The sequence below is a fragment of the Oncorhynchus masou genome, chromosome 8, assembly GCF_036934945.1.
Source record: "Oncorhynchus masou masou isolate Uvic2021 chromosome 8, UVic_Omas_1.1, whole genome shotgun sequence".
NCBI classification, from domain to species: domain Eukaryota; kingdom Metazoa; phylum Chordata; class Actinopteri; order Salmoniformes; family Salmonidae; genus Oncorhynchus; species Oncorhynchus masou.
In genome coordinates, this window is record NC_088219.1 from 31,845,504 (window position 1) to 31,858,916 (window position 13,413).

The following is a 13,413-nucleotide window of genomic DNA, read 5'->3' on the forward strand; positions in this document are numbered from 1 at the left end:
TTGCAACTTGTAACTCTGATTTTTAAAGCCCATCTGTGCAGAAAAACATTTGAATTCTATATATACTTTATATATACATTGCATTCTGAAAGTATTCAGACCCCTTGACTTCTTCCACATTTTGTTACATTACCGCCTTATTCTGAAATGTATCAAATATTTTTTTCCCTCATCAATCATTCTCAGACCCTTTCCCCATAATGACAAAGCGAAAACAGGTTTCTAGAATTTTTTGCATAATTTTTGAAAATAATAAACAGAAATACTTTATTTACATAAGTATTCTCAGACCCTTTGCTATGAGACTCACAATTTACCTTTTTTGTCAGTGGTGGCAACGATCTAAAATGAATGAATTTAGAGGAACACTGAATAGTGTATTTCTGTTTGTCATATCTCTATGGTAGAGTGGAAGTGCAACTGCTTGTGTAAGATACTTATTTCATCTCTTTCCACCAGGAACTCAGAGCTGAATAAGTCTCTATGGAAGCTGAGTGATATCTCAGAGAAGTCTGATAATGAAGGCTCGGGGTCTCTGAGGGCTAAGTTTGAGCTGTCGGACGGCCCGTCCACCCCAACCACCCTGGCTGTGCAGTTTATGAGCGAGGGGAGCACGCTGTCAGGGGTGGACATGGAGCTGTTGGGAGCCGGGTACAGACTGTCCCTCAACAAGAAGAGGTTTGCCACAGGTATGTATAGGACCAAGATCTAGACACAGAATCTGACACCTGATAAAGGCTTCTGCAGCCAAAACATATGGGTGCAGGAGTAAAGCAAAGGAGCATATAACATGTATGGTAGATTTTCTTTTCTACTCACCACATAATCTATTCTTAGATCTTTTCTTAGATCTAATCTATTCTTTGTATCTGTTGTGACTTGAGGTGAAGACACTCCCTTTTGGTTAGTCAAATGTGAATGATGTGGTCTATACTGGGGTCTAATGTCTGTGTTGTTCCTTATTCTCCTAGGTCGTTACATGGCAGACTGTTGAGTAGGCACACCGGCCTGGACCCCCAAGCACAACGGCTCTATTGAAAGTTTTTATTTTCAATAGTTTAGTCTTTTTTGTCATATTTATGGAAAGGGAGGGTTAGAGGGGAGAGGTGCAAGCGAATACAACAGGTTTTTGTGACACATCCAGACATTTTGTAAACCGTCTTAATATTATGTCCCAATGGACCCGTCTGTCCCCGGGAAGAGAGAAAGAGAGCTTCTTACTGCAGTAAAGCAGCACTGAGTATTGAACACTGTTTTTTTTAAATAATACAATTAAAATAAACGTTGGGCTGTCAGGAAATGTAAAGGTATAGATATTGAGAAGTGTAATGCTTTCTGATTTAATTCAGACTTTTATAAAGTCAGAATCGTAGTGTTTTGTTATGTATAGGTGACAATGTATGGCTTATATATAAATATATATATATATTATATCAACAACAACAACAAAAATGGGAAAAAATTCTGCACTAACAACCTTTCCGGACATTTTATTTTCTCGTTTGTAAATGTTCTGTTTATTCCACTGAAGCTCTTGAGTAACAAAGATTTTGTGTAAAACAGTGAGAAGAGAAGACGTGAGAAGAGGAGTGGAAAGGCCAAACTATCTTCCCTCACCCCCCTCTCCTTCTCTTCTCCAGTCAAAATACGGTCGCTGAGTATTGTACTTTGCAAGACTTAACTCGAGATCTCTTTTTACAGATTTTTTTCTCTTTCTATTCTGATTGTGTGCAATGAAGAAATTGAAGTAGAAGCTGTCTTAAACTACAGCTTCTCTAAAACTGTCATAGCACAAGCTTAATTGGTTGTATGTTGCTTCAGACAACCATACAAAGTACATTTTAAGTGTTCTCGTTCAAAGGCAAAAAACAATGTGTGCTGCACGTTTCGTCACAATATTGTTTTGAACATTGGTTTTAGGACTGATGCCCGACTGATCATTCCACTCAATGCATTGTCAATTGGTGCTGATGAATATTTAATCAAAAGTGCATTACAGTGGCTTGGAAATATGATTACATTACTAAAGAAGGAAAATAATTAGTAGGAAAACCTTTTGTCAACATTTTGATCTTGCTATATTGACTTGCCATATTGACTAGATGCAGTGTAATGTGTGCTGGCTAGCTAAGATTGAGAGGAATCCACCGGATGGCTAACGTTAGCATTGCTAGCTATTTTTGACGAACTGTGCTAAGTAATAACAACATTTCCATCTGCATAAAGTACATTTGACAACATCATAATGATGGCAAAGTTGTTTCTTACTAAATATTTGCCTACTTTAGAAATGTCATCGTATTTCCATGCCACTATAGTGTAATTTAGACAAAACAGTCATTAGCCCACATTCTACTTTTGGATATCAATATGGCTGTGACGTCTAGAACATTGATAACAATGGCAATGACACGGCCGAGTGACAGGCGCAACCCATACTGAACTGACCTCAGTGCCTCTTCTTACTGTGGATAAATTCATTGAGAAACGTGCCTATCTTTTCTTTTCTTTCTGCCCTTTTGTATGTTAAAAAACACAGCTAACAAAAAAGAAAGCACTAATCTTGTGCCAGTTGTTGTTTTATAATAGTACTGTTTTTGGACATTGAAAGGAAAATGCCTCCAGTTTCTACACCAGTCAAACCCAAAGGCATCTGTCTTCCAGAAACCACTGATCCAGTGGACTCACTGTCTCAGTTCGCTCTTTGCTATGATGTCATCTTTGAAAGTCTTTTCTATCTGGGGTATTTTTCTTCTCTTTGATCAGAGAGAGATCTTTGTTCCCAAAAAGCCTTCTGTCCCTTTAAGAGCACTGGACAGCCTACTGACCTAGCTTCTTAATCAAAATCAGGCCAAATCAATTCTAGAAATGCCTTAAGGAAGTATACCTTGACGTCTGTTGATGACGGTAATAAAATGCTACCCAGTTAGGATAGGTTACATACTGTAACTGCCATGTTTGCCTGTGAGGAGAGAGACAGACAAAGGTTCTTGGTGCTGACTCGATGTCATACTGAGTGATTCATTCTTGCCTTATATACCAAGGGAGGACCAGTATCTAGATGGGCTACATCTCCTAGATGGAGGGATATGCATGCACGTTATGTAGCAGTTAGTTCTATCAATATCACAAACATGTTTTTGTATGCCTTTTTCATCCAATGCCTCCTCCCCAAAACCATTGTTTTGACATAGGTAAATGATCAGTACTGTAATGTCATTACAAACATTGATAATGGGCACATCAGCAACACTGTGATTGTGGACTATTTTCTAAAGGCCCCTCTAGGAATTGTAGGTTACTTCAATACTAGATTTGTACTGTTACTGTCCATCCTGTATGTGGCCATATGACCACTGTATCCTTGTAGACACCTGGTCTTTGGAACAGTTAGGGTTCTTGCTGCTTCTGAAATGACAGCCTATACCCCACAGTATATAGTTCAATTATTTTGTTAATAGTAGTGCACTATGGAATAGTGTGCCATTTCAGAGGCACTATGAGTAGATCTGGTTAATCCAAGCCTTTCGCTTACTTGTATAAAAAGATGCCTTTCGTCACATCGCATCGCTTACTAGTTAATATGTGATCCGCCTATAGAGATAGATAGGACTCATCTCCATATATCCATCTAGACTCCTCTCTATATATCTCTATGTATCTCTGTATCCATCCTATCCTAAAAATGAAACTGTTCAGTACAACAACAAAATAGTTAGTCCATGTGGCCACAGAATTTAATAACTATGAGAAAGAAGTAATGATTGTTTAACAATGTTGATGTTTAAAATATTATTTGTTTTGTACACAGTACGATTCGGTCAAGATTTCGTTTTGTAAGGGCATGGATTCATCTGAATCACCACTGTTTTATTGGAAATGTTGTTTTTTTTAAAGTAAGATGAGATTTGCAACCTTCAGTAGCATTGTAGAGGCAGATACTTACTTTAGTTGTATGATGGGTAAAATAATACACAAAAAAACTCAACATTTATTTAAATCTCTTCAAGAACACTATATGACACCATACTGTCCCAACCAAATGATGTGAGGTTATCTGAATGGAGTTTACTAAACTAAAGCATTATCATGCAAAACAAATGTAGTAGGTGAGGAAAGTTTAGAGAGGAACAACGTATTTTTGTGGCGTTCTCCTTTAAACAGCACAGGCTACTCTCGATTCACCCCTTTGATCAGAGAAATCCCACACAGAAACGGGACTATGTATGCAACGTATATTTAGCAAGCTGGTTCTTGCTGTCTCTACATAACACCCTGTGGGTTTTTTTTTGGGGGGGGGGGGGGCTTGTCATTGGTAATTCTTTGTATGTATGTCTGTCAAAAGGATAGTTAAAAAAGCAAAATTGTGGGTATATGATTTCTCATGAAATGTACATTTTTACAAAAATCTCAGCCACTTTTTTTCTGTTCTTCTCTTCATGATTGATCTCAATATGCCTGTATTAAATGTGTAATATATGAATATATACATGTGTATATAAAAATGACTACTTAAAATGGTGTCTTTTGTATGTTTTTTTTCTTGTGCACCTGTGTGAATCATCTAGATTCTAAATGTAGATCCTAAATTCATGATGATGCCTTATAAGGCTATTGTCAAAGGGAGATCATTCAGAGATCGCTATCATGTCAAAAAGAAAATCAGACATGAACCCTTTGTCAACTAAAGGTAAATTCAAAACTAGGTCACTGTGCAAGAACAATCTAAGGGACACACTTGCATAATTTTGCTTTTTAAGAGATGATGGTTGATTTCTAGGTTGAGATAGAGCCTCGATTTAGGTCTGATTTGAGTTTGGGGATCTCAACAAGCCCAGGCTCTGAATGAAAAACAGAGGGTGATGAGACCTTGTTAGTATGAACCCTATTACAGCAGTGCATTCGGAGCAATTTTCTCACTGACCTTCCAGAGACCTTATTATGTCCAACTGACTGGCCTTTGCCTCTCTTCTCCTGTCCTGGCTTCATTCAGCCCCACAATGACTTTAGAGTATTTAAGTCAACAAATGACCGGTTACTGTTAGGATAACCATATTTTCTGATTTTAGTATAGGGAAAAGGACTTGAAGTGGAATAAATATAACCTGATAGCCTTACTATACCCACTGCTCATATGAACGGTCCTGGCTGTGTTTCTTCTTCTTCAAGCAGGCTAAGTTGGCCTTCAGAGACTAGCAACACATCCAATGAATTCACTGATACACCTTTTAGCCTAATTTATTCAGCTAATTATCCCCCTGACACTCACAATCTGTGAGACGTAACTGTGTAACTGTGTACATATCCACCCACCCATGTGTGTGTGAGTATGTGTGCGTGCATTGCTTAATTTTGCTCATGTCTGACCATTTTGTTTCATAAAGTTCCATACAGCTACTGTCTGTACAGCATACTCTATTCAAGATGTATCATTCTGAACATTTCATAATAAGGGCATTGAAGCTATTTCACATGTGATGTATAAGCAGTGGCCTACAGTAGACCGACCATCAGAGGGAGGGAGTGTGTCACGGGAGACGAAATGAGAGCATCAGGCTCTGAGGCTGAGGTAATGGCGTGTGCGTACGGGCACTACATCCGCCTCCTTGTGCATATTTACACAGCCAGTCATGCCTTATGTCACAGCTGCTCCACTTCCAGACCTCCTTGCTAATTGAAATAAAGCTTCTCTGAGCCGCCTGGTCGGTTGGCCTGCCGGTCCTCAGGCACTCTCTCTCTCTCTCTCTGACCTCTCTCTCAGACTTCTCTCTCAGACCTCTGACTGTGGTTTGTTCGTTTAATTCCATCGATATATATCCAAAATGTCAATTTATTTGGCGCGTTTGATCCAGAAAAACACTGGTTCCAACTTGCGCAACGTGACTACAAAATATCTCAAAAGTTACCTGTAAACTTTGCCAAAACATTTCAAACTACTTTTGTAATACAACTCTAGGTATTTTTTAAAAGTAAATAATTGATACAATTGAAGACTGGATGATCTGTGTTCAATACAGGAAGAAAACAAACTGACGCTACCTTTCGGGTCACGCGCCTCTAACAAACAGTACACTTGAAGTAACCCTCGTTTTGAACAGGGCTACTTCTTCATTACACAAAGGAAAAACCTCAACCAATTTCTAAAGACTGGTGACATCCAGTCAAAGCGGTAGGAACTGCAAGAAGGTCCCTTAGAAATCTGGATTCCCAATGAAAAATATTGAAAATAGTGACCTCAAAAACAAAAAAAATCTGAATGGTTTTTCCTCTGGGTATCACCTGCTACATAAGTTATGTTATACTCACAGACATGATTCAACTTCAGAGTGTTTTCTATCCAAATATACTAATAATATGCATATCCTATCATCTGGGGATGAGTAGCAGGCAGTTGAATGTGGGCATGCATTTCATCCAGATGTGAAAATTCTGCCCCATGTCACCAAGACGTTAAAGACAACTTCCGAATAGTAAGAAGTATATAAGCAATAGATACCATTAATAAGAAGGGAATAGAAGCATCGTATATGGTGAGCTACCGAGTGGCTAGGACAGGCAATCCCCATGCTATTGTGGAGGATTTAATTATTCCTGCTGCCGCAGATATGGCTGGGACAATGCTGGAGGAAAAGGCCAAAAAACTATACAATGTCTTCATCAAACAACACTGTTTCACAACACATCAGTCATGGCTGGAGATGTTTTGAAACAATTACTGCTTCGCATCCAAGCCAGTGAATTTAATGCATTACAGCTGGATGAGTCAACAGACTTGGCAGGCCTGACACAGCTCCTGGTATATTCCCATTACGTTTATGGGGTGGTCAATTAAGGAAGACATCCTCTTCTGCAAACCACTGGAAACCAGCACAACAGGAGAGGATATTTTTAAAATACTGGACAGCTTTGTGACATCAAATGGACGTTGGTGGTCAATAATTGTTGGTATCTGAACTGATGGCGCAAAAGCCATGAGACATAGTGGAGTGGTAATGCGGGTGCAAGCAGTTAATCCCGATGCCACTTGGGTACACTGCAGCATCCACCGAGAGGCTCTTGCTGCCTTGGGAATGCCTGACAGCTTGAAATACGTTTTGGACACTACAGTGAAAATGGTAACTTTGTTAAAGCAAGGCCCCTGAACTCTTGTGTATTTTCTGCATTATGCAATGATATGGGCAGCGACCATGTAACGCTTTTATAACATACAGAAGAAGTGTGCTGGTTATCAAGGGGAAAAGTACTTTGTTTTTATTGAGTGACAAGCTTCAAGTTTTTTTTACTGACCATAATTTTCACTTGTCTGACCGCTTGCATGATGACGAGTTTCTCACACGACTGGGTGATGTTTTTTCACGCCTGAATGATCTGAATCTAGGATTACAGGGACTCTCAGCAACTATATTCAATGTGCGGGAAAGAATTGAGGCTATGATTAAGAAGTTGGAGCTCTTCTCTGTCTGCATTAACTTCTTATGGATGCAGTTGCAGTATTGAGTAGCTTGGATGAAAGGTGCCCAGAGTAAACGGCCTGCTCCTCAGTCCCAGTTGCTAATATATGCATATTATTATTAGTATTGGATGGAAAACACTCTGAAATTTCTAAAACTGTTTGAATGATGTCTGTGAGTATAACAAGGCAGGCAAATGTCTGTGAGTATAACGTGGCAGGCAAAAACCTGAGAAGAAATCCAAACAGGAAGTGGGAAATCTGAGGTTGGTTGATTTTCAACCACACCCCTATTGAATACACAGTGGGATATTGGTTATGTTGCACTTCCTAAGGCTTTCAGTAGATGTCAACTGTCTTTAGAAACTTGTTTGAGGATTCTACTGTGAGGTGAGACTGAATGAGAAGGGAATGAGTATGGTCTGCCATGAGCTGACCATGCTCTGACCATGTGCATATACATGAGAGGGAGCTCTGTTCCATCGCACTTCTGAAGACAATGGAATTCTCCGGTTGGACAATTATTAACGTTTTATGTTTTTTAAAATCCTAAAAATTGATTCCATACATTGTTTCACAGGTTTCTACGGACAGGAACGGAACTTTTGGACATTTCGTCTGCAACTAGGGAACGCGCTTCATGATTTGTTTACTAAATGTTCTCACAAAAGTAGCTCTTTGGACATAAATGATGGACATTATCAAACTAAATCAAACATTTAATGTGTAACTAGGATTCCTGGGAGTGCATTCTGATGAAGATCATCAAAGGTAAGTGAATATTTATAATGCTATTTATGACTTCTGTTGACTACCCAATATGGCAGGATATCTTTTTGGCTGCTTTGTTGTCTGAAAGCTGTACTCAGATTATTGCATGGTTTGCTTTTTCAGTAAAGTATTTTTGAAATCTGACACAGCAGTTGCATTAACTTCATGCGACGAGCAATCCCGGATCCGGGATCCTATTTATAGCCTCAAGCTCATTAGCATAACGCAACGTTAACTATTCATGAAAATCACAAATGAAATGAAATAAATATATTTGCTCTCAAGCTTAGACTTTTGTTAACAACACTGTCCTCTCAGATTTTCAAAATATGCTTTTCAACCATAGCTAAACAAGCATTTGTGTAAGAGTATTGATAGCTAGCATAGCTATAAGCCTAGAATTCAGCCAGCAACATTTTCACAAAAACAAGAAAATCATTCAAATAAAATCATTTACCTTTGAAGAACTTCAGATGTTTTCAATGAGGAGACTCTCAGGTAGATAGCAAATGTTCAGTTTTTCAAAAAATATTATTTGTGTAGGACAAATCGCTCCGTTTTGTTCACGTTTGGCTACGAAAAAAACCTGTATCCAGTTATAGCCTCAAGCTTATTAGCATAACGTAACGTTAACTATTTATGAAAATCGCAAATGAAATGAAATAAATGCTAGCTCTCAAGCTTAGCCTTTTCTTAACAACACTGTCATCTCAGATTTTCAAAATATGCTTTTCAACCATAGCAAAACAAGCATTTGTGTAAGAGTATTGATAGCTAGCATAGCATTTAGCATAGCATTTAGCGGGAAACATTTTCACAAAAACCAGAAAAGCATTAAAATAAAATCATTTACCTTTGAAGAACTTCGGATGTTTTCAATGAGGAGACTCTCAGTTAGATAGCAAATGTTCAGTTTTTCCTGAAAGATTCTTTATGTAGGAGAAATCGCTCCGTTTTGTACATCACTTTTGGCTACCAAAAAAACCCGAAAATTCAGTCACCAAAACGCCAAACTTTTTTCCAAATTAACTCCATAATATCGACTGAATCCTTGAATCCTCAAGGTGTTTTTCACATATCTCTTCATTGATATATCGTTCGTGGAAGTCTGTTTTCTTCTCTGAATTAAATGGAAAAATACTTGCAGCTGAGGTTTTACGCACCAATTTTGACGCAGGACACCGGGCGGACACCTGATAAATGTGGTCTCTTATGGTCAATCTTCCAATGATATGCCTACAAATACGTCACAATGCTGCAGACACCTTGGGGAAACGGCAGAAATTGTGGGCTCTCTCCTTGCGCATTCACAGCCATATAAGGAGACATTGGAAAACAGCGCTTCAAATATTTTGCTCATTTCCTGTTTGAAGTTTCATCTTGTTAGGAGGTTAAGAAGAAGTGTATCTATATTTCCATATCTAACAATTGTATTTTCATCGACATTTATAATGAGTATTTCTGTAAAATGATCTGGCTCTGCAATATCACTGGATGTTTTTGAAACTAGTGAACATAAAGCGCCAATGTATGAGATTTTTTTATATAAATATGCACTTTATCGAACAAAACATATATGTATTGTGTAAAATTAAGTCCTATGAGTGTCATCTGATGAAAATCATCAAAAGTTAGTGATTCATTTTATCTCTATTTGTGCTTTTTGTGACTCCTCTCTTTGGCTGGAAAAATGGCTGAATTTTTCTGTGACTTGGTGGTGACCTAACATAATCGTTTGTGGTGCTTTCGCTGTAAAGCCTATTTGAAATCGGACACTTTGGTGGGATTAACAACAAGATTACCTTTAAAATGGTATAAAATAAATGTATGTTTGAGAATTTTAATTATGAGATTTCTGTTGTTTGGCGCTCTGCACTTTCACTGACTGTTGTCATATCAATCCCGATAACGGGATTGCAGCCCTAAGAAGTATAACAAGGACAACACACAGGTCTTTCCATCATTGTGTGCAAATGAACTCAAGCTTACGGACAATGTCAAATGTGATATAGCGAAGCACCTGAGTGAATTGGGTGCCCAATTACACAGGTACTTTAACGAAACGGATAACACAAACAACTGGACTTGTTATCACTTTCATGTCCTGCCTCCAGTCCACTTACCGATATCTGAACAAGAGAGCCTCATCGAAATTGCAACAAGCTGTTCTGTGAAAATTTTACCAGAAGCCACTGCCAGATTTCTGGATTGGGCTGCGTTCCTGCCTTGGCAAATTGTGCTGTTAAGACACAAATGCCCCACGCACCTATGTGAGAGAGTGGATTCTCGGCCCTCACTAGCATGAAAAATAAATACAGGCACAGACTGTGTGTGGAAAATGATTGAGACACTCTCCAATACAACACAACATTGCAGAGTTATGTGCATCCTTTCAAGCACACCCTTCTCATTAACCTGTGGTGAGTTATTCACAATTTTTGATAAACCAAAATTGTAAGATGGCTAAATAAAGACCAAAATGATTGATTATTATTACATTATTATTTGTGCCCTGGTCCTATAAGAGCTCTTTGTCACTTCCCACGAGCCGGGTTGTGACAAAAACTCACACTCATCCTTATAATTGTATTGTATAGAGTGTGGCAGGCTTACAATGGCAGGTTTACAATGGCTGACCCTGGTGCTAGAGGGGGTACGCAGCTGGAGGTTGAATTTTTGAAGGGGATTATAAAAAGTTTGGGAACCACTGATCTAGATGATCAGTGAGTCTGGTGTTGACTGAGAGGGTCTATGAGGGTGGTGTAGGTTGAACAAAATATATTTGAGAGACTATAGTGTACACTTAGATTATAGCCCTGAAGGTCTATTAAACTGGTGTGGATTGAGGGGGTCAGTGTGATGTACTCTGTAAGGATATGTATCTGGTATAGATTGAGATTGTGTGTCTGGGCCTCAGATGGACTCCGATTGAGCCTGGAGCACAGGGAGCAGTTGGCCTTTGTTGGCTGCCATCACACACACACAGAGAGTCATATTTGTCCAGAGGCCCAGTGGAGCCATAGACATGAGTTATTTTAGAAATCAGAGAACGAGAGCAACATCAGTTACATTTAATTGATGTGCTTATTTGATCTCTCTCTCCAACATGAGGAAAACCATCTGAACAAACAGGGATGGTGTAAGTTTATTACATTAATATGGATTCCTATCCTCCTTCGCCACGCTCTAAAGCCCAGAAGACCTCTTCAGTATAACTCAGAGCTTGAAGTGGTACAGTTTACATCCAGTGGAATGATCTCTCATCATATTTTCCTTTGGAAGAGCAGCGCAAGCCCCATCTGCATCCCCAATGGTATCCTATTCCCTACGTAGTGCACTACTTTGACCAGAGCCTATGTGTTTCTGGTCAAAAGTAGTGCACTACATATGTGTAATCGGGTACCATTGGTGACGCAGTCCCTGAACTATTCATCCCCGCTCACTGAAAATAGGAACAAAAGGACAGGTTTCAGGACCTTTCATTCCAATGTGATAGAAAATGTATCTCTAGCTATTATTCAGTTGCATACATGTACTGTTTTCCCTCCTTTTTCTAGTGTATTTGTCAAGTTGAGTATTCACTTACTGACTCACATACAGTATTATTACATGTCACATGAAGAAAATAATTCACGACCAGTTAGTGTCGGTGAGTACATCAAGTATCCCGTATTTAAATCTTATTATCAAAATTACAGTTTCTTCTCAATTGGAATTCTGTGTTTGTATATTCCATAACACACTAAGAAAATGGCGCTGGAGAAGAAGGCAGACGTTTTATGTGTCCCCAACCGGTTGTGTTTTTTTGTACGTTTATTAGCGTTTTTTTGTAACTTCTTTTATTACTTATTTTGTGCATAATGTTGCCGCTACTGTCTCTTATGACCGAAAATAACTTCTGGACATCAGGACTGCAATTACTCACCACGGTCAGGCAGAATCCTTTTTTTCTTTTAACGAGTCTGACGAGCCCGACGTGAACGATATACTGCTTTCTCGGGAACAGGCCCAGATTACTGTGATTTGCGTGAAGAGGAGCCGGAGAAAAAGGGGCAGGAGGGCGGGCTGCCTTCTGAGAATTCGTAGGTGATCGAATAAACCACCACTTCCTTCCATTCTGCTAGCAAATGTGCAATCTTTGGAAAATTAAATCAATGACCTACGCACAAAATTAAACTTCCAATGGAACATTCAACACTGCAATATCTTAAACTTCACAGAGTCGTAGCTGAATGACTACACTATCAACATACAGCTGGCTGGTTATACGCTGTATATAGAACAGCAGCTACTGGTAAGACAAAGAGCGGCGGGCTATGTATTTTTGTAAATAACAGCTGGTGCACGATATCTAAGGAAGTCTCAAGCTATTGCTTCCCTGAGAGAGTGTGGTCTACAGCTTATCATGATATACTCTATATATCTAGAGAGTTTATCTATATTTTTCTTAGCTCTTTTACATACCACCACAGTCAGAGGCTGGCACTAAAATAACATTGAATGAGCTGTATTCTGCCATAAGCAAACAAGAAAACGCTCACACAGAGGTGGCTCTCCTAGTTGCCGGGGGATTGTAATGCAGAGAAACTTAAATCCGTTTTACCAAATTTCTATCAGCATGTTAAATGTGCAACCAGAGGGAAAAAACCTCTGGACCACCTTTACTCCACACACAGAGACACATACCAAGCTCTCTCCTGCCCTCCATTTGGCAAAGCTGACCATAATTCTATCCTCTTGATTCCTGTTACAAGCAAAAAGTTAAGCAGGAATCACCAGTGACTAGATCAATAAAAAAGTGGTCAGACGAAGCAGATGCTAAGCGACATGACTATTTTGCTAGCACAGACTGGAATATGTTCCGGGATTCCTCCGATGACATTGAGGAGTACACCACATCAGTCATTGGCTTCATCAATAAGTGCATCAATGACGTCCCCCCCACAGTGACCATATGTACCTACCACAACCAGAAGCCATGGATTACAGGCAACATCCATACTGAGCTAAAGGCTAGAGCTGCCGCTTTCAAGGACGGGACCCAGAAGCTCTTAAGAAATCCCGCTATGCCTTCTGACGAACCATCAAACAGGCAAAGTGTCTATACAGGACTAAGATCAAATTGTATTACACCGGCTCTGACACTTGTTGGATGTGGCAGGGCTTGCAAACCATTACAGACTACAAAGGGA

The 13,413-nt window shown here is 39.3% G+C and overlaps 1 protein-coding gene across 5 annotated transcripts in view; it reads left to right on the plus strand.

Moving 5' to 3' along the window:
- Positions 1 to 4,521, plus strand: part of LOC135544531 (F-BAR domain only protein 2-like) — a 112,550-nt gene extending 108,029 nt beyond the window's left edge. For all 5 annotated transcript variants that reach the window (XM_064972208.1, XM_064972210.1, XM_064972209.1 and 2 more), the window contains 2 exons: positions 460 to 689; positions 972 to 4,521. In XM_064972208.1, the coding sequence (XP_064828280.1) occupies positions 460 to 689; positions 972 to 994 (253 nt within the window). In that variant the 3' untranslated portion in view covers positions 995 to 4,521. The remainder of the gene's footprint in view (positions 1 to 459; positions 690 to 971) is intronic.
- Positions 4,522 to 13,413: the final 8,892 nt, after the last annotated feature.